The sequence below is a fragment of the Melopsittacus undulatus genome, chromosome 3, assembly GCF_012275295.1.
Source record: "Melopsittacus undulatus isolate bMelUnd1 chromosome 3, bMelUnd1.mat.Z, whole genome shotgun sequence".
Lineage (NCBI taxonomy): Eukaryota > Metazoa > Chordata > Aves > Psittaciformes > Psittaculidae > Melopsittacus > Melopsittacus undulatus.
This window is the reverse complement of record NC_047529.1, coordinates 87,500,256-87,524,263: the sequence shown is the minus strand read 5'-3', so window position 1 is coordinate 87,524,263 and position 24,008 is coordinate 87,500,256. Positions and strand designations below refer to the sequence as shown.

At 40.9% G+C, this 24,008-nt stretch overlaps 2 protein-coding genes across 8 annotated transcripts; one reads left to right on the top strand and one right to left on the bottom strand.

Moving 5' to 3' along the window:
- Positions 1-1,476: 1,476 nt before the first annotated feature.
- Positions 1,477-20,042, top strand: PHF10 (PHD finger protein 10). Of its 5 annotated transcripts, none has more exons than XM_031048473.2 (12): positions 1,477-1,609; positions 4,172-4,278; positions 4,829-4,959; positions 5,732-5,809; positions 7,197-7,330; positions 7,445-7,594; positions 8,759-8,868; positions 10,406-10,559; positions 12,987-13,142; positions 17,837-17,945; positions 18,230-18,418; positions 19,811-20,042. In XM_031048473.2, the coding sequence occupies exons 1-12, from the start codon at positions 1,541-1,543 to the stop codon at positions 19,894-19,896; spliced, it is 1,473 nt and encodes a 490-aa protein (XP_030904333.1). In that variant the 5' UTR covers positions 1,477-1,540; the 3' UTR covers positions 19,897-20,042. The 5 variants fall into 5 exon arrangements, with proteins under 5 accessions (XP_030904333.1, XP_005148659.1, XP_030904330.1 ...); XM_005148602.3 differs by having other exon boundaries at positions 5,726-5,809; XM_031048470.2 differs by lacking the exon at positions 12,987-13,142 and having other exon boundaries at positions 4,835-4,959; positions 5,726-5,809.
- Positions 20,043-20,500: 458 nt separating this feature from the next.
- Positions 20,501-23,187, bottom strand: C3H6orf120 (chromosome 3 C6orf120 homolog). Of its 3 annotated transcripts, none has more exons than XM_034060340.1 (2): positions 23,058-23,187; positions 20,501-21,786 (listed from the first exon to the last, which is right to left on the bottom strand). In XM_034060340.1, the coding sequence occupies exon 2, from the start codon at positions 21,735-21,737 to the stop codon at positions 21,180-21,182; it is 558 nt and encodes a 185-aa protein (XP_033916231.1). In that variant the 5' UTR covers positions 21,738-21,786; positions 23,058-23,187; the 3' UTR covers positions 20,501-21,179. The 3 variants fall into 3 exon arrangements, with proteins under 3 accessions (XP_033916231.1, XP_005148660.1, XP_030904334.1); XM_005148603.3 differs by having other exon boundaries at positions 22,936-23,059; XM_031048474.2 differs by lacking the exon at positions 23,058-23,187 and adding an exon at positions 22,884-23,032.
- Positions 23,188-24,008: the final 821 nt, after the last annotated feature.

Sequence of the window (24,008 nt, the reverse complement as noted above, 5' to 3'; positions counted from 1 at the left end):
TTCTCACATGCCTAGGGTTGATAATAAAAATTTACAATAAATGGCAGGTATTGCTATTCTTAAAAACATTCTCTTTGTAAATAAAGGCCAGTGTTTCAGTCTTTTTCTAGATGTACCTATGGTAAAATGCCAGTTTGTGTAGAAACCTGGCCGGGAGGGCAGCTATGCTTCGCACACCTAAAAATTTGTGGCTATTTCCAGTCGTTTGCCTCGCATGAAGTGTGAGTTCAGTCATCGGCTTCCCTGATGTCTGAACTTTCCTGATGTGCCCTTCATGTCGAGTGTCAGCTGCGTTGGGGCTAGTGACTGAGTGCTTAATCAGGCAGGTTTGATGATCATTTTGATCTTGTGGCTTCTGATGGCGATGGCAGGATGATGGTGTCAGTGTCAAGGTTATTGATAACGGTGACCATATTTTGAAAAACGAGACTTTAGCAGATCTGTTGGGTGTGCAGACATCTGCTTTGGAACGGCCGTCCGTGGAAGCAGAGCCCCAATACCTTTTCCACACCCCTTGTATTGTGGAGAGCTGCAAGTGAGCGTGTTCGAGCACCAGTGGGCTGTGGTGCTTCTGAGCCCCCCTTGGCCTGCTCGGGTTTGGCCGCATACCGGCAGAAAGCGATGGGAGGGGGACCGGCCCGAGGTGCGGGCGGCGGGTTGCTGGGTGGGCGAAGCGAGCCCGTGGGGGCGGTGGCTGGGGAGCGGCTTCGCGCTTTGTTCGCCGGAGCGGGGGCCCGTGCGCGGCCACGGGGCCCGGCGCGTGCGCGCGCAGTAGGCGGTGGCGACAGGACGGGGGTCTTGGCTGCCGGGGAGGGGGTGTCCGTGCTCCGCCTTCGCCCCGCCACTGCGGCGGGAGCGGGACGAGGCGCCGCCCGGCGCGCAGCTGGTTCGGCGCTTCCGCGCAGCGGCGGGGCTGGCTGCGAGCGCCCTCCTCGCAGGGGCGAGCGCGCCCCCCGCCCCCCGTGCCCCCCTCCTGCGGGGGCTGATGGTTCACAAACGTAGCTCGTCCCCGGCTGACGTTCCCGGAGACGGGAGCCTGGCGGCAGAGCAGCCCAGCCCTGCCGCGTGCCAGCTCCCGCGTTGGTCAGCGGCGGCGCCTGGCGCTCACCACCGCGGGGGGATGCTGCCCCTGCGCCCCGCGCTGCTGCCCAAGCGATACCGGGGCGGCTCGGCTCCGCGCTCGCGGCCGGGCCGCGCGGCCGCCCGAGCGGCGGCGGCCGCAGGAGGAGGGCGCGGCGGCGGCGGCAGCAGCAGCACCATCAGCATCACGGGTGGCGGCGCCCCGGCGCTGGGCCCGCGCGGCGGCGTTGGCCCGGGCCGGCTGCCGGTCCGGCGGCGCGGGCCGGGGTCGCCGCGGGCTGCCCGGAGGGGGGCGGAGCAGGAGCTGCGCGAGCCGCCGCGCTCGTGCGCGAGCTGGCCGGTAGGGGCCGTTGCCACCCCCCGCAGGGGAAGGGGGGGCGGAGCCGGGCGCGGCGCGAGGCCGGGTCGCGGGGCGGCCGCGCTTCTCCTCGCTCAGCCGCCGGCGGGCCCCGCGGCGGTCATGGCGGCCGTCCTGTCCCCGCGCCTTTGCGACAGCGACCCGGCTACGCCAGGCGCACAGTCCCTCAAGGTGAGAGCGGGTGGCGGCCGCGGCTCTGCGGACTCAGCGCGGAGGCCTGGGGCGGCGGTGGAGCAGCCGCTTCGGTGGGAGGCCTCGGTTGCTCCCCATTACTCCCGCGCGAACTCCGTGACCCCCTCCTTGGGTTCACCTCTCGCCTCCCAGGGGATCCGGGCGGCGGGTTGGCGATCTCCCCTCCGAACTTGCGCTGTTTGTCCAGGCTGGTAGGGGGGAAGGCCCCGCTGGGTGCCCGGAGCCGCGCTCAAAGTCCTGAGGCGCCTTCCTGGTGCGGCGCCCAGGAAAGTTTGTGTCTAGTGGCAGGCTCCCTGTGCAGGCCCGCGGAATCACACCAGCGCTTCCCAGGCAGCTTGGCTTGCGGTGCAGAGCACTTGCTGCTCGGGTGCGGATGGGCAGTTACTTTTTGAAAGACATCTTGGTCATTCAGGCTTTCCCATTGCATAATAAGGCATCGTTACGTAGATTCTTGTAGTTGATAGGCGTACCAGGAATGCGTAACGTAACCTTGTTTTGGAAGGGCTAACAGAAACTTGCGCTTTCAGAGGAAGAAGAGGCCTTTTTTAGCAATGTTTGACTTTCGGTGTGAAGAAAGTCACAGACCGTCCCTAATTACTAGTCTTGTTTACAGTAGCAGTGGTTGAAGTACAGTGTGTCTTTCTTAGACCGCAACGCAAATGTTTTCACCTCGTTCTGCAAAGTCCTTTGCAAGAAGCTGCCTTATTTCCTGGAGCGTTTTATTTGTGAGCCTGTGTGATAGAGTTTGCTGACGTTTTCAGCAAATGAGAAACCGAAAGTGGAAATGGAGGACATTGCTCTTTCCTGCGGTGTGGATGTGTACATTTTTAACAGTACTGGATTTAATAAAATTTCAAAGCAAAAGGAGAAATTGATGTGAGGCACTTCCTCTTAATTGTTGAGTTTTATCTTTTAAAGATGTTTTGAATTTTCTTGGAAGCTTTGGTATAGCAAAGCTTGGCTTTGGCCCTGCTCAAGTTTTTCTCTGTCAATTGAAAAAGTTTGGCATGCATTTATATTCTGTGTGGGAAGTAGGGATGAACTACTGATGAGGCATAGCTGTGTCACAAGTTACCCTGGTGCTATACTGTTTTGATTGGGGATGGCTGCTTGGCTTGTCTAGTTGGGTTTATACAAGGTATTCTCAGCAATAGTGGGAAATAGTTCTAGTAGTCATACTGGTGGAGATGCTACTTACCTGATTATTTAAGTATAGCTTCATTAAATTTTCATTCCAGTTTTTTGTTATTGTATGAAATATACTTATAAAATACATTATTGCTAGACCACAAGAAAGAAAGAAAAAGTATGAAAAACATTAAATAAACTAAAAATACAGGAAACAAAAGCCTGAGGCCTGTCTTGGTTATAGTACTTTTAAATGTTCTTTATCAAAAGTAATATATTCTCATATTTCAAGTAACATGTAAAACATACTAGAATGAAGACATTAGCTAAGGTAGACCTAATAATTGTTCTTGTTATTTATTAAATAAGTATAATTTGGCTTCATCCATTTATTTCTGGTAGGTTAATTCTTTCTTAAACTTTTCTCAGAAGCTACAAAATGTGACTCTTTCATAGTGCTCCACTTCAGAGTTTCTATTACCTAAAGAGCTATCCTGTTCTTGGCTCTGCTACTGGTTACAACCGGTGATTCGCTTGAACACTTCTGCCTTCTGTTTCTCAATTATAGTCACTAAGTGCTTTGAGAGTTGATGATGTAGGTAGGAGTTGTATAGTGTTATTGGACAACAAAGCAGTAAAAAAACAGAATCCTCAACTGAATCTTGGTCTGTGTGATTTTACAGAACTCCTTGTTTTGTTTTGTTTTCTTGTAATTTTATTCTCTTTCTTTATATAGATCTCATGAAATCTGAATAGTGACATCTGTAACTTAAATTCTAAATGTTTGCCTGTAATAGATTTGTTCTCTTCTATATCTGCTGCAGTACAACTTTTTTGTTTTGTTATTTTCCCCACTAAAGACAAGTCTTTGCTGTTTGCTGTAATCATATCTTTTTGTAAACTGTGTACTAGTCCTTTAATTTTAACTGTGTGTCCATAATATTTTCCTTGATTATGTGAGCATCAGCTCTGAGCAAAGGCTTGGTGGTTTTGCTTTGCACTCGCTTTTGCGAACTAGTTTGATTAGGTGAATTAATCTTGTCTCTAGCTATCATCAGTGAGGGAAGTGTGCTGTGTCTACAGCTCTCTGGCTGTGCTGATGCCAAGGTAGTTTACATCAAGAACAGTGAACTTGGTGGTCAGAGCTACAGCTCTGTCTATTCAATGCTTCACCTACATCACAGGTGACAAACTACCTAATCCTCCTTCTGTGCGTGTCAGACAGCTAGTTCATAGCAAACAATAATTTGCTGTGTAAACTGTTCTATGAGTTGTTAGTGAAGAGCATTACTCAATAGCTTGGTAGTTCAGGTATATGTAAAATCTGTATTGCCTCACAATATTTTGTGATGTTTTACATTATCTGCTGATTACTCTGAATTTTTTTAATGTTTATCTTTATTTTCATTTTAGGATGACACAGAAGAAAATTCCAATGATGGCAGCCAGCCGTCCAAAAGACGACGCATGGGCTCAGGGGACAGTTCCCGGAGCTGTGAAACTTCTAGCCAAGACCTTGGGTAATATCTTTTTTTTTTTTTTTCCCCAAAGAATTCCTACTTTTTTATTGCTAGTCTTACTGTATTGTTTGATATGCATGAGTATGAGTTCCTCCTCCTTTGCTTGTCTTTGTTTTTCATACACGTTACTGAATTGAGGCAGTGTCCTGTGAGTAGCCAGCTGTATGTTTCTCCCAGCGTATTTTAAGAAATTTTATTGTAAAACAGCACAGAATGCGCTGCATCTAATTTACAATCAGAGGCACAGCTTACATGTTTTAAAACGTTACATAATTTTTAAACAATTCTGACACTTGAGTAGCTGCTTTTCCTGGTGTCCTGTCTGCTGTCATGGGTATCCCTTTGTGTTCTGTCCCTCAGCATATTGATGAATGCTGGTTTGGAGAAATATAAGTGAAGTGGAGTGTAACAAATTGACTTTGAAATGGATGAACAGGATGCAGTGTCCTAAAGTGCTTGTCCAACTTAATATAAATAGAAATTACTGAATTTCTAGAAATATAAGTGTCCCTCTTAAGGATTCTTTGATTTGTTCTAACATTGTTCTTAGATACAGCTATTTTCCTGCTGAAAACTTGATAGAGTACAAGTGGCCACCGGATGAAACAGGAGAATACTATATGCTTCAGGAGCAAGTCAGTGAATATTTGGGTGTGACTTCCTTTAAAAGAAAATACCCAGGTATTATTTTTGAAGCCTTTCTTCTAAAAAATCTTTGTATGTTTTGGATGTAATCTGTGTCTCTTTGACTATGTAGCATGAGCCAACTGATTAAAAAGACCCTGAATTATTTATGTTTGTATTTTTATCTTATAATTTGTTACTGGAATATTGAAAATGTATCCCATGGTTTTCAAAATAATTTAAGACTTCTTGGTATTGCTACTGAAAATCTGTAAACAAGTCTGATTTGGGGGTTAAATCAGCAAGGGTCTTTTGAAAACTGACCTCAGTTTCATTTTTTGACCTCAGTTTCATTTTTAAGTATTCTGTTGGTGATTTCTTACTATATAGCTGTATCTCTATATTCTGTTTTGTGAATTGTGGCAACAATTAGATGGGGACATTCTAGGATTTGAGCCTTCGTTATTCAGAATTGTCAAATCTGGTTCTTCTGTCATGGAGTTAATTTCTAAAATGCATATTAAAAGAAAAAAATACTGTCAGTACTTGATAATATTTTTCATGTCTGAGCTCATGTGTCAGGTTTCTTTGGTATTTCTTGAAACCATAGCAGCGGGCAGGGTACTCAGAAAAATTGACCATGTCCCTGCAGTACATGCTTAATTTAAAAATAACTTATAAGATTAGCATGTTTGTAGAAATAGTAGTATAATACAGACTCTCATGGCCTGGAAATAAAATTGTCAAGATACTTTGACCCTGCTTATGGGTGAGTTTGAGTAAGTGCATACATTTTTACAGTTCTCTTTTGTTTTCTTTGGAGATTTAGAAAGACGAGATCTATCTCACAAAGAGAAACTCTACCTCAGAGAGCTAAATGTTATCACAGAGACTCAGTGCACACTAGGTAAGAAAACAAATTGTTAGATTCCTTCTTAGCATATTAAAAATATGACACACTGAAAAAGTGATTCAGTTTGGTAAAGAATTGCATCACTCTTAACTGAAAACAAATTTTGAAATGAAAACTGAATTATTATGAATTTGCATGAATTCGCCACAGGGTATCAGGGTTCCAGATTTATTGTAAGAAATAAATTTTGGATCTATTTTAATTACTAAGCAAAATCCCTTCTGTGTTGGAAATTGAGCTTTAGAACCTTTTTCTAGAAAAGAGAACACCATTGAGTTTTCAAATTGAAAAGTGCATCAGTCTTGTTTTGTTGAGTTAGTTGGAACCCAGCAAATATTGTGTATCTTACGTGGTTCAATTTATATGTTTGAAGTTAGAAGGGTGTTTATTAAAGCACTTTAATGTACTTGAAATTGAATGATCCCATTGGTTTGGCTTGTATTGAAAGAGCTTGAAGTATTTTTTTCTTCTCTGCTAGTATACATGCCTTGGAGCATGTTAAAGACTGAATGATGCCCATCGCATCTTTTTTTCTGTAATTGATGGGTCTGTGTAAATGCAGTGTCATTTTATATACTGGCAGTCTTTGGAATACCACCTTTATGTCTCTTCTGCCAGCCCTCTTGATTACTTTTTTTTTCCTTTAACTTAAATATGGGGGAAAGAATAGTGTCTGATCTTTATCAGTAGAAGTAAAATACTCTATCCTGCCTCATATATTCAGTAGAGATGTGTGCTGAGTTAACTATCCCTATTTTTTAAGGTTATATTTATAATTGGTGGTAGTAACATAAGTCATCCTCCATTCTATAGTTAATAATTAGAGAATAGTTGTGTTTGAACCTTTAAAGGAGTTCTGCATTGTAGCTACAAACTGAGGCATTTTGCCTTCTGAATTTCACATGATTTAATTTGGAGTCAGAAGTCTGTGTGTGATTTGTTGCCCTGAATTGCCCTCACACTGATTCTTCCTTGATTTGTATGCAGAGGTTATCTCTTAATTTCAGTTAAGGTTCTGCAAGTTACTGAAACTTAACACCTCACCAATACTGGAAATAAAAGCTACGTTCCATTTTACCAGGTCCTGCTCAGAACTAAAGTTCTGCCTCACACAGGAGTTCAGTAGCTGCCTGAGTCAATGTTCAGGGTTCTGTAGCTGTAAGGAAGAAATGAATCTTGACTCATTGGGTAGAAGCAAACCCATAATCAGCCTTGAGAACTAAATGGCACAAGTTCACTCATACTTCAGAGAGAGAGAAGCACTGTGCAAAGCAGGTGGTTGTTTCTAGCTGCTCAAAAAGTTAAGCTGATCATTGTGGGATATAAATAACCTACAGATAGTTTTGCCAGATAGCATCATTATTGCTTTTATCTATTTTAGGTCTAACAGCTTTGCGTAGTGATGAAGTAATTGATCTTATGATTAAAGAATATCCTGCCAAACATGCTGAGTATTCTGTTATACTGCAAGAGAAAGAGCGTCAGCGAATAACAGATCATTATAAAGAGTACTCTGTAAGTAGCTAGCATATAAGTGAACTAGATCTGCAACATGTGCAGTATAAGAAAAGGCTGTTCTCAGGCTGGTAGTGAAATATATGTGAATTGATAAAATTGTTTTTATTCCAGCAAATGCAGCAGCAGAACACACAGAAAGTAGAAGCCAGCAAAGTTCCAGAATACATTAAAAAAGCTGCCAAGAAAGCTGCAGAATTCAACAGCAATTTAAACCGGGAGCGGATGGAAGAACGCAGAGCCTATTTTGATTTACAGACACATGTAGGCAGATTTAAATTTCTTATCAATCTCAATAGGTATCTCCTTGCTTGTTTAAGGTTGAGTTGGTTTTCATACCATTTTTAACTATGATTGTCAAGGGCTTTGATTAGTCTTATTTCAGTCATGTAGTGACTTAAGCAGCTTTGCTGTTAAATGGGTAATACTGCTAAAAGCAATAATTTAAAGTACATTTAATGTAAAGTTTTTATCTTTTACTTTTAACCTGAAAACATTTGTCTTGGGAAGCTTTAAAAGTTTCAGTGTAACGTTGTTATCATCTGCAGGTAGTACAAAACTTAAGAGGGAGGCTTAAGTAACTAAGAAGTTTCTGTTACTGTTTTATCTATTTGTATGAATGGCTAATTCTGTTTTGAAATACCTTCAAAATTTTGTCTAAACGATACCTAGGAAAAAAAGTAAACTATTTATGCCCTAAGAGTCTGTCAATTTTATGCCTTTGTTTTTGTTAAGTGCTATATAATTTTTGTGTTAGATAGGTTTAATGCTTCAGTGCCTGATTTAAAAAAAAATTTGCTGCCATTTCGAAGCAGGACTGTCCTGCTCATGTGAAGACAGTAAAAATCTTCTCAGTGCAAATTATTACATGGTAGTCTATTATGTTTTTTTGGTACTGACCCATGTTAGAGACAAGATAGTGGATAGTTAGTTTTATTTTTTTTCTAAGGGAAAGAAGATGTCTGGTAGGCTTCTCCTTTCCATTTATTTTTTTTTTATTAGTGGTATTTTTTTAATGCTGCGATCTGGTTTCAGAATTAGATGGATGTGTTCTTGCTGCCTGCTTCCAGTATGGACCAACAATGTTAATTCATGCTAAAGATGCCAGTCACAAAAGTGATGTTTACAGTTTCAATTGTTGGATTTTAATTTTAAAATTATTTTATGTAATATATTATTAGAAGTAGTCTTAACTAATAATTGTTCAGTTCACTAGATACTCAGTGATTGGATTTAATCTGTCATACTGTTTTGTGAGTGGGATCTCTTACCATTTTAATTAATTAATTTCTCATGGGAGAGCTTGGGTGGCTGTTGAAATTCAGCAAAACTGACTAGTCAGAAAATGTTTGGGGGAAAGATGGTGAGGAAGGCTCAAAAGTTTGTGTGTGAAACAAAAATGTCTTTGTTTTGTCTTAAACAATACAGATTATCCAGGTGCCTCAAGGAAAATACAAAATCTTACCTACAGAGAGAACAAAGGTTAGTCCTTATCCAGTGGCTCTCATACCCGGCCAGTTCCAGGAGTACTACAAAAGGTATTTTAAAAGCATCTTAACTGCTGATTCTGTTGCACTGATCTGTTTTCTCTGTATCTAGCAAATGGAAAACATTTGAATGTATTTCCTGTAAGGTTTTGAATTTTTATGTTTGAGACACTTGCTAGTCTAAGAGATGCATAGTGTGACAAGAACTGTCAACAAAACAGTGCTAGTTGCTAGGGGGATGTCCCTATTGATGTGTTGCAGTGTGTGAGGTGTGGCCTACTCAGATTTTATTGTGATAAAAGGAGACACTGGTTTCATTCTTGCCACCCTCATGTGTTTACTGATCATCTGCATGAATGCTAAGATTAATGTTACTATATCAGAATTTTGTAATGCTGGCTTGTGATCGTGTTTTCTGTGTGACAGTCTTGCTGTTCTTCTTTAGAAAGTTCTTAATTAAAAAAGAAAACCAACCCTGATTGTTCTTGTGGGCTAAGTTTAATGTTGGGTTTGTGAGTGAGAAAGGTATCACTAGCTGGATCTTTGTATTTCATGAAAAATGGGTACCTGACTGTCTACACAAATCTAAGACTTTTCCAGTGGTATGATCCCATTTGAGAAATATACACTGATTTGAAAATTGTTGCTTAAGTCTTACCATCCATACAACAGAGACACTACTCATCCTGTACCTGCACGGTTTTCTTGAGAGAAACTATCTGTAAATGCCTTGCTTATTCCAGTGTGTGTGCACCACCCCAAATTTGCATGTTACAGGACATTCTGAAGGACTTACTTTTTATGAAATTAATTGAATTAAAGATTTTGAATTTAATTTTTAATTAAAGATTAAATATCTTACTTATTTTGCACTTACAAGCTGCAAGTGGAACTGCTTATCCTTGTTAATGAAGGACACAACTTTTCAAAATACCCATTAAAATAATATCCTATTCCTTACAATGTCTGTCCTTAATAGTAAGAGGACTTTCAATTTTTTCTTAGTGTTCCAGGTTAAAAAAAGAAGTATATTACACCTGTTAAGCTGTATTTGTTTATAAGCAATGTGATTAGGTCTTCAGTCTTCTGAAAATGTATTTTCATATGCACTTTTTGCTCTCCTTCAGTAATAAGGAACTTGGATGTATAGCTGTATTCTTACGTACTTTGCTTTGGACCCTAGCTGTTCATGTGCCTTGTGTTAGAACTGTTGTGCATATGATATGTGGACACTGTACATTTATAAATGAAGTGTATCGCTGCGTGATATTTAACCAATATGGATTGGTTAAAAATTTTTAGGTTTTCTGTGGTCTTTTATGATTATGTAGGTTTGGAATATTGCAGAGATACTCTTCCTGCATTCCACAAATACCTGCTATACAAAGAAGGCAAATACTATAAGGTACCACATTTGGAAGGAGAAATTAATGTTTCCTTTATTTTCAGAATTGCACATTTTTACGTGCTTCCCTGCAAAAAAAGGAGCTTTTCTTGCTCTTTTTCACTGAAGTCCTTGTACGCTGTGTGACATAACACTGATGTGTCAAGTACACGTGAATTAAATTTATTTATCTATTAACTTTAGATACTCTCCAGATGAACTTCGTTATTTGCCATTAAACACAGCTCTTTACGAACCTCCTTTGGATCCAGAGCTGCCTGCGTTAGATAGTGATGGAGATTCAGATGATGCAGAAGAAGGACGAGGGGATGAGAAACGGAAAACCAAAGGCAATTCGGTGAGAGAAATTGAAAATATTCTTCAGCAGAAAAATCCTTTCCCTTCACTTTTGTTAGGTTCAGTAGAATCTTTAACATTTGCAAAATGAAGGAGAATCGTAAATTGAAAGTGTACTCCCTGTTCTAGTGCTTCTTTTTGTTCTTATAACATTGCTTTCCAGCTTTCTGTTCTGATCCGTTTTAAAGTAAATTGAACAGATACTTGAAATTTCAGGCTCTTTCTCCCTTGTTTTTAAAGAAATCTTGAAAAGCCTTCCCAAGTCCAGCTCTGCTATGCCTTTTTCCTCAACGGGAAGTTACTGGCATTTCTGAGGGGAATGAGCCTTGTATTTCAGGCCACAGTAAATTTTGCTATTCAAATCCCACAGAATCTGTCACTAAAGCCAAGGTGTTGGTAGCCTGGTAATTTTTTTTCTTGTGAAGTAGAAGCAGGAAGTATTCAATACAGAAACAGATACTTTATTCCAATTCAAAAACAAGGTGAAAAGCACTAGTTTTTTTTGCTTTACAGCACATCTTAAAAAGATGCTTGTATTCTCTCTGTGTATGCAAATGCCAAATTAACTGTCGCTGGAAGTTAAGGGAAACTTTCACATGCATACCTTGGCAGTGTTGTAAATGCTTAAGAGCAGCTGAGCTTCAGATGAGCTGAGTACAACTAAACCATTGGTCTGTCGGAACAGTTAGTATGTTGGTGAAAACCATTTTCCAGAAAGTTAACCCTAGTTTTAAGAGAAATAGAACATAGAGTCACTGGTGCATTGAACAATTGCTGGTTCAGTTTACAAACATTTTAGATGGTGGGTGTATTTAGTGCTAAATTTTTCCATATAAACATTTATTTTGTTTGAATATTCATACGATGCTCGTAACTAAAGAAGAAAAGAAAGGGTAAGCTTGTAGCCTAACAAAGGAGAGATTAGTGTTAATACACCTTTTTTGCTTGCATTTTTTGGAGAAGGAGTCATATAAACTTAGCAAGCTAAATGTCAGCTCAGAATTTTGATTTCACTACATTCCAGCTTTTTTACAGTTGGTCTTTAACTATTTCTTCCCAGTCCCTTTTCCTGTAACTTTCATTCCCCTTAATGGTAAGGAAAAGTAACTGGACCACACAGACTGTGTTCTATTTTTTCAGAGAAGCTCGCAGTTTTGGTGACAATGCAGAAAGGAAAATATGCTTGTGTTGGAAAAGCATAGGGAAAATTTGAAATGAGATTCCTGTGGAGTGCAGTTTGACTATGGGAGTAGGGGTTCTTTGCTAGTCATTGGGGCATACTGTTTGGGAAAAATACCTGTTGAACACAGAAGTGGGCAGCTGTCAGGCCTCAGTTTTGTGCTACCTACCATTCGTCAGATCTCCCTGGTGAGTCCTACTATATGCCTTATGCTTTTTCCTTTCACCCTGCCCGTTGGAGTCAGGTGGCAGTTTGCCTGTTCTATAGTCTTTTAATGGAACTGTCATAAATAACCCCCTAAAATAATGATGAAACATACCATTTCTTCCTGCCACAGTTTGCTTGCTTTTGTATTATACTCTTCCCTTTGCCCCTGTGTCTTTTGTCTGTTTTGATTTTTAATCTCTGGGATGTAGGCTGAATACTGTTATGTTTGTACAGAGTGCCTTTTACTGTAAGGCACCATTGTTATTTGGCCTCTTGGTTTTTATTGTAATCAGTGTTATTAATTATATTGCTTTCTTCTGGAGCTTCTTGGAGGCCTTTGTTAACGCTTTTCTAAGAAAAATCTTGTGCTGCTGCTATTAATTATGCTTACATTGATCTTTTACCTTCTTTGAACCTCTTTCAAGCCCCTCTTTCTTGCCTCCTCATTCCTCAAAACAACAACAGCAAAAAAGCTTTAACTGCAGCATATATTCATAAATTCTATTGTTTGGTTCTGAATTAAATATTGAATTGTGTTTTGCCTTTGATGGCACTCTTCTGCTGCAATCCAAATTAAATATTTAGATTGCTCCTGGTGAAAATAGTAGATGAGGGTGGCAGAAAAAACCTTCACATGTTTAATTCAAACCAGTGCTATTTTGTAGTACACTTAAATGCATGGCAAGGGCACTTTTAACTTTTTGCTGGCCCTTTGCATTGAAAACGGTATCTCACATATAGTTGTTTTCTTGCTGACTTTTAAAGGAAAACGGTTCAAAGAACTATACTAATGTGCTCCCACTCTGGTATCAAGACCAACTGGAAGGCATGACTTTTACTGCTGATGCCAGTCTCTGAGCATAAGAAAAAAATAGATAATGAAGGTTATAAGCAAAGGTGTTCTAGATTGTAATGTACCCTATGCTTTTGCAGAAGGAAAGATGTATCCTTCTCTTACCTTAGTTTGCTCTAAGGGGCATAGGAAAGACTTGTCTGTCTATCCAAAAAATAAAAAAAATAGCTATGATATTTTTATTATAGGACAATTCGTCTGGCAATGTATCTGAAGGTGATTGCGCCACAGAGAACCAGGAGGATTCTTTTCAGGGAAGACAAAAAACAAGAGACAAAAGTGCTACTCCAAGAAAAGATGGTTCCAAACGTTCTGTATTATCCAAATCAGTTCCTGGGTACAAGGTAGAAGAAAAAAGCCCCTGATGGAACTTCTTTACTGACCAGCCTCTCCCTGAAATACACGTTTTTAAAATAATATGGAACTTCTGCTTGCTGTATTTCACTAGCTGCTCTCTTGTGTGCTCCACCTGTTTGCTTCCTTACTTTCTTTTTGCTTTTATTTCATGTGGGCCTTTCCTTTACCCTAGCAATACAGTGGCCTCTGTTTCTGTGAACTTCTCAGATTCCCAGGCAGTAACATCAGAAAAATCCACTGTGGTTTTATCACTGGAGCTCTGCATCTTTCTGGCTGCCTTAACATAACAGTCAAAATTACTTGCCAGTTCAAAACTAGCATTCAGTATCATATTTTTTTCTACTGTTTAGTATGGCAGTATACCAAGAGATCAGTGCTGTAAAGTGCAGCTATGTGGCTGAACATATTGTTATGATGTTCATTTTAAATACAGCCTTTCATCCTGAGATGTTGCTATGTATAGCATGGAAGGCAAGAAGCTTACTACAGTTGTATAGGCAACACTACATAACCACTTTAACAGTATATGGAAAATAGCTTTTTATGTAGTTCACACTATGTAGAAGCATTTGTGGGCAATATGCTTATATCCGAGCTAAAGACTTGGTGAGGATGTTAAGACATTTCAGCTGTCAAGAGGTGGTTGCCAAACTTAGGGCCCAAATCTTCAGTATTACTGTATAATAATTTCAAAAATTAAGGTAAAATAATAATTTTCAGAGGAAATGGGAATTGACAGGCATTATTTGTGTTGTTTTTCTGCATATTAAGGGAGGACCTGAATATATGTAATGTATGAATATAATGTAACGCTTTTGAAGCACATTAGTGCTAGTTAGGTTCCAATGAAAGGAATGACAATTTTCTGTTGACTTACATGGGAGAAGGAATAAACATGTATGTAAAGAGGTAAAACACTACATTAAGATAGGGCTTAGTATTTAGCAATCAGGAGTGCTTGTTAAGAGAGGTTATGGGACAAGGAACACCTGGGTCAGGGACAGGATCATGCATATGGAGAAACTGTCTTAGCAAAAGCAAGCTGTTGATCGCTTGCATTTGATGTTCATAAATATTTACTATCGGTATTTACCAAGTTGATAGTAAGTAAACTATCACTTATGTTAAGAAGGTAGTTTCCAGCAAGAATTGGACAGCTCTGATAAATTTTCTTCACATATGATATCTATACAAGAGAAAGCACCAGCTGTGTTTTCTCTTTCCCGGAACTTACTCAGAAATATGCGAAAATGGAGATTTAGACTGTGGTACTATATGTATATTTTTTTATATGTGACTTTGCAAATTGCTGTAGACACAGACTGCATACCAATATTCCCATGAACATGAAATCCAAAGACGGAGCTCGAAATTATTTTTTAGCTTTGTTTAACTTAACTTTAGGGACTGTGTGCCACTGGTTTATTACAGAGGTTTCAATTAGCTATGAGATGTCAGAGTGCTTGATCAGTCCAGTGTATTTAGTTGACATTAAGAAGGCATAGAGAGAACTGGTGGAGCAGAACTTCCTGTAAGGTTCTGAAATTCTAATTGTAGAAGAGCAATGGTAGCATTCAACATTGCGTTTTGAAAATGGGATGTGGTAGCAGTTGCTTATTGGTTTAAAATCAGTGGCTGTGTTAGTGTTACAGTAACAAGGTGTTACTGTAAATGTACAGTGCAACATCTTGCACTGTGGCATGCCAGGCCTGCAGCAGTCATCAGGCTGTTGGTAAGTCAGAGGTGGTGATGTTGTGTTGGGAGGGTGAGAGAATTGGCTTTCTTCTTTGTGGGAACGTTTGAATGCTTTCAGTTATCCCAATCACATGAGCTGTTTTAACTGGTAAGACAGATTCTTGTTTGTTAGTCATAAAAACGCCAGATACTGATACACCAAACGTGCCTAAATGTTAAGGCACTTTGAGCTGAAGGCTTAACTCATTTAAAATGTCATCCCTATGAACTCTAAGTCTTTGTAATACTTCTGTATTGTTCTCTAATATTTGACTATTTTTGTAGGACAGTAATTTTTCATTACATGTAGTTAAAATTGAAGGATAATTGCTATGGCATCAACATGCAAATGTATAGTTATAGCCACATTATAAGTATTATAGAATTCACACATTTCCACTGAGTTATTTTTGAGTAAAAGAATAATGTATTTTATACGGAGGCATTATTATTGTCAGTTCTTTAACAAAGAACGGCTAGCATGTTTTACATTTTATCATGTTACAGATAGCGAGTCTTTGTTGCTGCAGTACTCGCTACTACAGTTGCACACACAGGGTACTGTTGAAAGTACAGGAGATTTTTTGCACATAAAACTGAAATGTATTGAGAAACTATATTTTGCAACACTTCTGTTTCAGGTCATTATATATGAAAATGGAACGCTTTGCATTGTGAATAGGACCTTCTAAAAGTGGTGTAGTTGGAATGCTTACTTTGAGAGCTGCAGCACAACATCATGGAAGCAAAACCTTAAAGAACAGGCAGTGGTCACTTTGTGCATTCATTCCCTCTCCATTCCTCATCCCAGTGAGATGAGGATGTAGAAAGCAAAGTTTAATTTGATGGGATATTGTAACTTCCCATTTGGATTTTATAGACTTTGTTCATAGTGTTTCTAAAAGCCATTTATGGTGGTAGAACTTGAACTGGTTTGAAATGTGAATAATACTGCATTCTTTTAAATTTTTTAATTTTTGTAAAAGTACTTCCATTCTGTTGGAACTATATTATTAATAGGCTGTGATTCTCACCCCCCCCAACATGTACGATTTCTAATGAACACAATTTAGTGAAGCAAAACTAGAAGCACTGTTGGTAAATACACTTGGGAGTTCTGTGTACCAGAGTGTTAACTCCACATACGCTAACACAGGTTAACAGTGACCGAAAAGCAACTCACTTTAGCTTTCCTTAATTACCAGGGAGTATGCTGGTGTGTATTAAAAGCAGTCAGATATAAATCCGTAACAAACTAGAAGTCTGATTAGAAAAGTGCACTTGCTATTCTAGAAAGGCTTGGTTTACTTAGAAATAGATAAAAACACAATAAAATTAGAATTTAGCCTAATCAATGGAAGGGTAAATGCTGCAACACTGACGAGGTTTAAGCATGTGCCACTTTTGTTGGGAGGAGCAGGGTATGAAGGTATACATGTAGGACACATAGTAAACCGTAAAGGAGTTTGTGTGGTATTGCTTTCATTATATTTATTATTTTGTAGAGATGTTTGTGAATATTAGACTTTTCTTATTGTTTTATTATATTTATGTATAAAACAGGTTGACTCTGCTTTTTTAAAATAAATAAGCAAAAAAAGTCTGCTTGAATGCCTCTGTCATCTTTTGAGGGAAGTCACCTATAAACATCTGGTGTGGTGTTCTGGTTTCATAAATAAACTGCTTCAGACAATTTGGAGCAGACTGTAGCCATGTTTTATCTTCAAAAGCAGAATGAAAGCTTCAGAGAACTCAAAGCAATGTATCCTGACTGCTCTAAACATGAGTCAAGATACTAATTATCTTGCTAGGTGCTAGAAAAACTGCCTGGGGATATAGGCACACTTACAGGTAAGTTGTAATGCAGAAGATCTCACTGATTTTATATATTTATCTCTATATATATGCACATATATATTTGATTCTGCTTCTAAAATTTATTTTAAAATTAAACCTCATTCATCTCCCCACACATGGTTAGTAGTTGACTGGAACTCTTCTTGGCTACTGACAGACAGGCTGTTTAGCTCCTTTGAGAACAGGTTGTTCCTTGAGCTCCTCTGTTAGCTACATCTTTGCAGCAACATTGGGTTTTAGAACTCTGGCACCTAGTCTGTTTAACACCAGTGAGTACAGTGTTAATTTTAAACCACATTTCTCACGGATTTCATTATGCAGTGGGCAGAGCCGAACAATACATTTCAGAAACTTGCAATGCCTTACTCTTTCCTTGTCCTCATTAGGGTTTTAAACTCCCATTGGTTTACCTCTTGGGTTGGCATACAGAATATGTACACAGCTGTTACTCACTGCAGCAGCCTGCTGTTTCTCCTTCTAAATGGATCTCAGGAACCCAAATACACTCCCCGTGATAATTTAGACAGATGATGAATGTAACATTGTAGTTAAATGCAAGGCTGTGTTTCTTACCACAGTTATGGCTGGGTACAAGATAGAGTGGTAAAACAACCAGCTGTGTGCAGCAGACCTAACCAGGTATTTTGAAATTAAAGATAGAAAAATAAAGTTTACTGATTTTTGTAATTATTTTTGTATATTCAGGGACAGATGTATTGCAAATGGAAAATTTTATTTCCTCCATAAATGGGAAATCTGCAGGAGTATCCTATATTGGAAAAAAATGACTGTTTCATCCTCTCACAGTTAATTTACACTGAGGAGAATGTTAGCTGATGAATTCATAGGAAGAAGCAGGTACATGCTTTTGCTTCAACTCATCTACATATAATTTGCCACATGTGCCAAATGCAAAATCTTACATAGTTAACTACAGTTTTTTCAGTGCCACTGCTTGTCAGTGATTGTCCTGTTTTAAGGTTCACACATTCTAACAATTAATTTTAAGAGTTAAGGAGTTCTATGACATTTCCTGTTAAATCTGTCAATTCTTGCGGAACGAATTTATAGCCCTCTTCTACCCTTCCAGCCAAAGGTCATTCCAAATGCTATATGTGGAATTTGTCTGAAGGGTAAGGAGTCCAACAAGAAAGGAAAAGCTGAAGCTCTTATACATTGCTCCCAGTGTGACAACAGCGGTAAGTATCTGCATACACTAAGCAGATTCCTGAGAGAGTCTGTCTGTCAGATCTGTTTGTGGAAGTACTTAGTGTACTGGGCTTGTGTGCCAACGGTTCAGCTGCCTTTTCTGTCCTTCGTTAAGACTCCATCTCTAGTTAACATTACGTTCACCGGCACATTGGGTGTGATATGGGATCTCACCAGGAGGTGAGCCAAGATTCAGCTTCTGTAAAAGCAAATATTCTAACTAATTTTAAATTTCATTTCAGACATAGAAGTAATAATACTGGTTTTAATCTAGGCCACCCTTCTTGCCTTGATATGACCCCGGAGCTTGTTGCTATGATTAAGACTTACCCTTGGCAATGTATGGAGTGTAAAACATGCATTATATGCGGGCAGCCTCACCATGAAGAAGAAATGATGTTCTGTGATGTATGTGACCGTGGTTACCACACTTTCTGTGTAGGACTTGATGCCATCCCTTCAGGTAATGAGTTAATTGTTCCCACTTTCTTGGAGTTCTGGGCTTTCTCTGTCAGAGTTAATATACACTTTGCTTTTGAAAGAATAGTTTAAAACAAGCATGATGGGTAGGAGTGAAAAGTGCTGTAGGAAAGCACACCATAGGACACAATTTTTTTTAATAAGCTTTATCTCAGTATATTTGGTTGTGCACAGTTTAACCTGGCCATTCCTGTATAGGAAATAGAATTGGCTTTTACAACAGAATCCAAACAGACTCACTCAGAACTGGGGTTTTTTTTTCCCCAAATCCACAGAATACTGAGATTACCTCTCTTCATAAAAGAAACCTATAAAAAGGCTGTATTGCTGCATATTGCTGGAGTATAGCTTTCACATTAACAAAGTGTTTGTGCTATCACGTCAGTTTCTAAATTAAAAAGTACACTCAATTTAGTATTTGTAAATACCTTTTTAAACCCGTTCCTTCCCTTTTTTCTTAAACATCAAAGCTGGAATGCAGTACCGAGATGTCAGGCAGCCAGTACCTTTAAATTAGTCATTTATTATCAGCTGGCCAGCGTAAAGAAAATAACTGGTGGTACTGTTGCTTTTTGTGTAATACTAAATCCATAGTAAGTAAATTCATGAATAAGTACACAGTGCATGTGAGTTGTGCAGAAACAGAATCCCCTGTAAGTACTCCAAATATGTGGTACCCATTCTGGGAAGCACTGACACTAGCTGTCCCCTTAGTACAGGTTCTGTGGCTCATTTCAGGCTGACCTAAGGACAGAATCTAAACAAAACAGATTATATGCCTGCTAGACAATGAAATTACCAAAGCAGCCCTTATGATTCCAGCTGCTCTAATACAAAGAGTTAAATGCTTCTGGTCTTTGCTCCACCCTTTTTTGAGGGTCAGTAATTTTCAGTACAGTGTCTAGTGATGAAGCCCTGCCAGCAGTTGTCTGTGGTGCCTGACTGCACTCAGATAACAGGCACTGGGGTTTGAGGAACAGGACCCCATACCTGCAGCAGGAGAGCAATGTTCCCCGGCTGCTGTTCGCTCATCCTGGGCCATGGTCATTCATGTCAAAACAGAATTTGGAAACTAAGCATTGTTTGTCAGGTTGTGTCCTAATGATCCACCTCCTTAGTAGTGCTTGTGCTTCCTGAGGTCCACAGATTGGTGTAGCCAGTTGTTACATACCGGGAATCCACCAGGGAGGGCACACTGCACACACACTGCTTTCGGGACCTTCTCCAAAGGTGTTTACGTTTCAGCAAAGCACTGGCTGTTTACATTGAAGGAAGTACTGCAAACAGATGAGCACTGATTCAGAGTGGTGAAAGGTGTATAACTAGGCGGGTGAGTAACAAAGTTTCCCAATAATCGATAACTTTTTTTTCTTAGGTCGCTGGATTTGTGATTGTTGTCAGAAAGACTCTCCCGTACCAAGAAGAGGAGGAAGAAGAGGGAAAACCAGCAAGGAGGGCTAAAACCCCCCAAAACTTGCTGTCCAAAACTGCACAAACTGAAGTGATACTTTGGTGCTATTTAACCAACCACTCTAAGAGGAACAATACCACTTCTTTTGGGGTTATTTTTTTTTCCTTTTTACCAAATAAACTCTTAATTTTGTCTACATAATGACTTTTTTCTGTGATACAAATCACTAATCCTATCCTGTCAGATGTCTGGATAGAGACAGACAAACCAAATTCCCACTCAAAAGGAGAAGGCTTTTGGTAATGAAATTTAAATTGTACATGCACCATTTGCATAAAGTTATAGTAATGTACTTGTTTATCTCAGTGCACTCATCAGTAAGCTCTGTGAAAATTACAGAGCAACTGCAGTACCCACTGTTTGCATAGCAACTGGTTATTCTGAAAGACTCAACCAAGGCAAAAACTATTCCTGGTGAAACCGATTTTCAACAAAGAGTGGGCATAGCCTGACCTTCTTACACCCAACTGCACACTCAGCAGAAGGTTTCTTTGCAAGCTCATGACTTATTCATAAAGATGTTCTACTAAAAAAAGAAAACTAAACAATCAATCAAGCTATCAGGGGAGGTGTTTTTCCCAAGTTCAAGATACCTTATAGTGCATTGCTTTTAATGAGGAACAAAACCACCCTACTGACAAGTAACAACAGCTGACAGTGACAGCAGAGAAGTGACATGCACTCAGTTTGGATGGTGGCTTTGCAGAGGTGATGAGTGACCGGACAGATCTCTGCTTGGCATGATGCAGAGCACAAGCAGGCAAAATATAGATCATCTATCCCCCCCAGACGATTGAGAGGTTTTTCCTTCTTTCATCCTCAGCTTCAATACACTCAAGCCTCACTGCTAATTATACTGGAGATCCTTGCTCAGAAAAGATTTTTAACCACATGGTAGATTGAGAGTGGCCCTGAAGTGCAGCACTTAATTTCACTTTTCTTTATAAAAAAACAATAGAAAATACTGAATCAGAATTGATTTTTCTAAGCACCTGTTTAAAGTTAATTTAACAAGATCCCAACTGTACATTCATTTTTAAGCCCTGATCTCTGAAGAACACTGCAAATACTGTGCTTGCTGCTCATTTTATGTATAGGGGAGGATTTACAATATAAAATTAAATATGGCTTTTTCCCCTACTTCCTTTATGGTTTAGGAAAAGTAACCTGAATACGTCTTCAGGAACCATAACAAAGTGTATTAAATATCACAGCAAGTCATTCGTGTTCGATTTCACAGGCTGAAATGTGACTTAGCCCAGTGTGCGTCAATTTAAAAAAGGATTTCAAGTATTAATTTCAAGATTCCAATCAGTATAGTCCAGAAAACAGACTCCTCATCCTGAGACTCATCTTCTGTAGACTGCGAGTATTTCTGGTTGGCCTCCATCTCTTCAGGGTTGTAAGAAGCTTCACCAAATGGGTACTGTACAACTGTCCGATCATAGTACACTTTCATTTCAAACTCGCTCTCCAAGTGAGAGGGGTGGCCATAAATCCCTATTCCCACTGGGCGGCGGAAGTGCGCCGGTATGTGGACGACATCCTGGCCACAGGTTACAGACTGTAACTCATACTCGTCAAAGCTGGGGTGAAGTGTCATGTCAGATACGTACAAGTCTGCATCACCTTTTAAACTCCGCATCTGAAGTACAATCTTTCCCTCGTGATTTAGTCTCAAATAGCTGTAGTTGCCTGCTCCAATCTGACCTTGAACAACATGGAGAAGGACCCATTCTTCAGGTACATCCTCTTCCTCGAAGGCATTTACCATAACGAGTACTTGAGCTGCTACAAAAATGATGAGGATTCTTTTCCAGCATGCCGCCATCGTCTGGAGCTATATTCAGACTCTTCCTTTCTCCTGTTCTTGTCTCCTCCTGAATACAAAGCATAATTCAGATTTCAGTATATACCCTCCTTGGAAGGAATAAAATTTAACTTGGTAATTTTTATAAGTTCTCTCCACACAGTTAAACAACTTTAATTATGTTTATTAACTTTTCTGGTTTTAATAGTAAGAAAACCTCATTGCTAAGATTCAGAGCTCTGTCAGATTAAAGTGGCCTCAATTTCTTAATGAAGTTAAACAGGAATTAATCAAGCAGGTAGATGTTTTATAATCCAGGACTGACACAGAGCCATTAGTTTTATTCTACCTGCATAGCTGCTAAATTTGACCAAGATGAGACCCAATAATTATTTTAGCCTCAGTTTAAAAAAACCCCACGCAGTTAAAAAATGCTGTTGCGTGCTTGAAGAAATTCAATGTTGCATCAGATGTATGGGAGATCCTATTTGTTCCCCCATCCACTCATTTAACTTCCAAAGGCAGTAAAGGTGCCTAAACTTGGTGACTAAACTTGGCATATTACCCGTGGAAAAAGGAATTTCTTAGAGATCTTGTTGCCGTACAAGCATTCAGCTCTTTGCAGCACAAACTTAATGCAACTGTTCAAAGATGCAACTTGTGAACCCTGCTGACAGCTTCCCAAGTACACAGCTGACTGTGTACTTGACTGTGACATGCGGTCACACTCAAGTATGACAGCCACACGCAGACATACCCACTTCCAGGTTTAAGAGAAAGAATCTCATCCTTTCGTTCCTTCCATTAGGACACTAGAGTTATCTCAAACATGAAAGCCACAAGCTGTTTTGTACCCTGCTGGCATCGAAACAAACTGCACTGCTTCCACTGCGATGTCACTTAAACCTTAAGAGGTTTTACAGCTAAACACAACAAGGGAAAAAGCGTAAGAGTATTGCTCTAGCTCCAGATTTTCTGTCCCGGAAGCCTCTATACAAGGCCACAATTGAGCACGAACGGCATAAAAGAAGAAATTCTCACAACATTCGCAGAATCTGCATGGTCGACACAACACCCTCAACAGCGACATTTAAAACCACTCTTCTGCCTCCCCATATCGGGGGACCGACTCTCGGCCACTTTTAAACCGAAGCGACGATGAGATACCCGAGTGGGGAGCCGCACGGCTCCGCTCCTGAGCGGCGAACGATGAAGTTACCGAGGGACACCCGGCGCTGTTCCGGAGTGCAACGGCACCTGCGAGGGGCCGCGGTTTGGAGAGCTGCCCGCTCCGCTGACCCCCGCCACCCTCCGCCGACCGACAGCTGGGGCACGGCTCACCTCTGACCGGCCGAGGGGCTCCGGCACGGCGAGGCCGCGGCGAGGACAGCAGAGGGCTCCGCGGACGTGCGGCAGCGCAGCACGGCCGCGGCGCCCTGGAAGAGCCCCTCCCCGGGGCGGGCTGACACGGAGGCCGGCCCCGAGGAGCCGGCCGGCCACTGCACACCCCGGAGCCGAGCCCGGCCCCGCACTGGCGGCTACCAGCGGAGGAGGCTGTTGGAGGCGGCGGAGGGAGGCCTCCGCACCGCCCCCCTCACAGGCCAGCGCGGTACCACTCACAGCCACTAACACCAAGCACTCCAGCCCCAGCCCGCCCTCCTCCCCGGAGGAGGGGGAGGAACGTTCCCATCTCTCCCAGCTATCGCGAGAGCAGAGGGCCGGGGAGGGGCCATCCCCACGGCAACGCGGAGCACCCGACACACACGCACGGAGCCCGCGGAGAGGCGGGCTGTAGGGGTGCGGTTGCTCTGCCGGAGTGCGGCGGTAGGAAGGCTCTGCAGAGGGGATGTGGCAGGACTAGGTAATGATCATCCCTCTGTACTTGACACTGGTGAGGCTGCACCTCAAATACTGTGTTCACCCTCACCACAAGATAGACAGTGAGTTGGTGGAGCAGGTCCAGGGAAAGGCAACGAAGCTGGTGAAGGGCCTGGTGCACAAGTCTTACAAGGAACGGCTGAAGGACCTGGGGAGAGCTGGAGAAGGCTTGGGGGGACCTTATTGTTCTCTAGAACTACCTGAAAGGAGGATGGAGTGAGGAGATGGCTGGTCTCTTTACCTAAGTAACCAGCGATAGAGCATCTTTAAATAATGAGATTTATCAGGTTTAATATTTCAATGTGTACTAAGCAGTTGATAAGCCTGTTTGAAAGATTTAAATTGATTTTAATAAAACTCAGATTTAACAGAATCCACATTTGACAGGTTTATGCAGCCTGTTAGTTTGAGGTA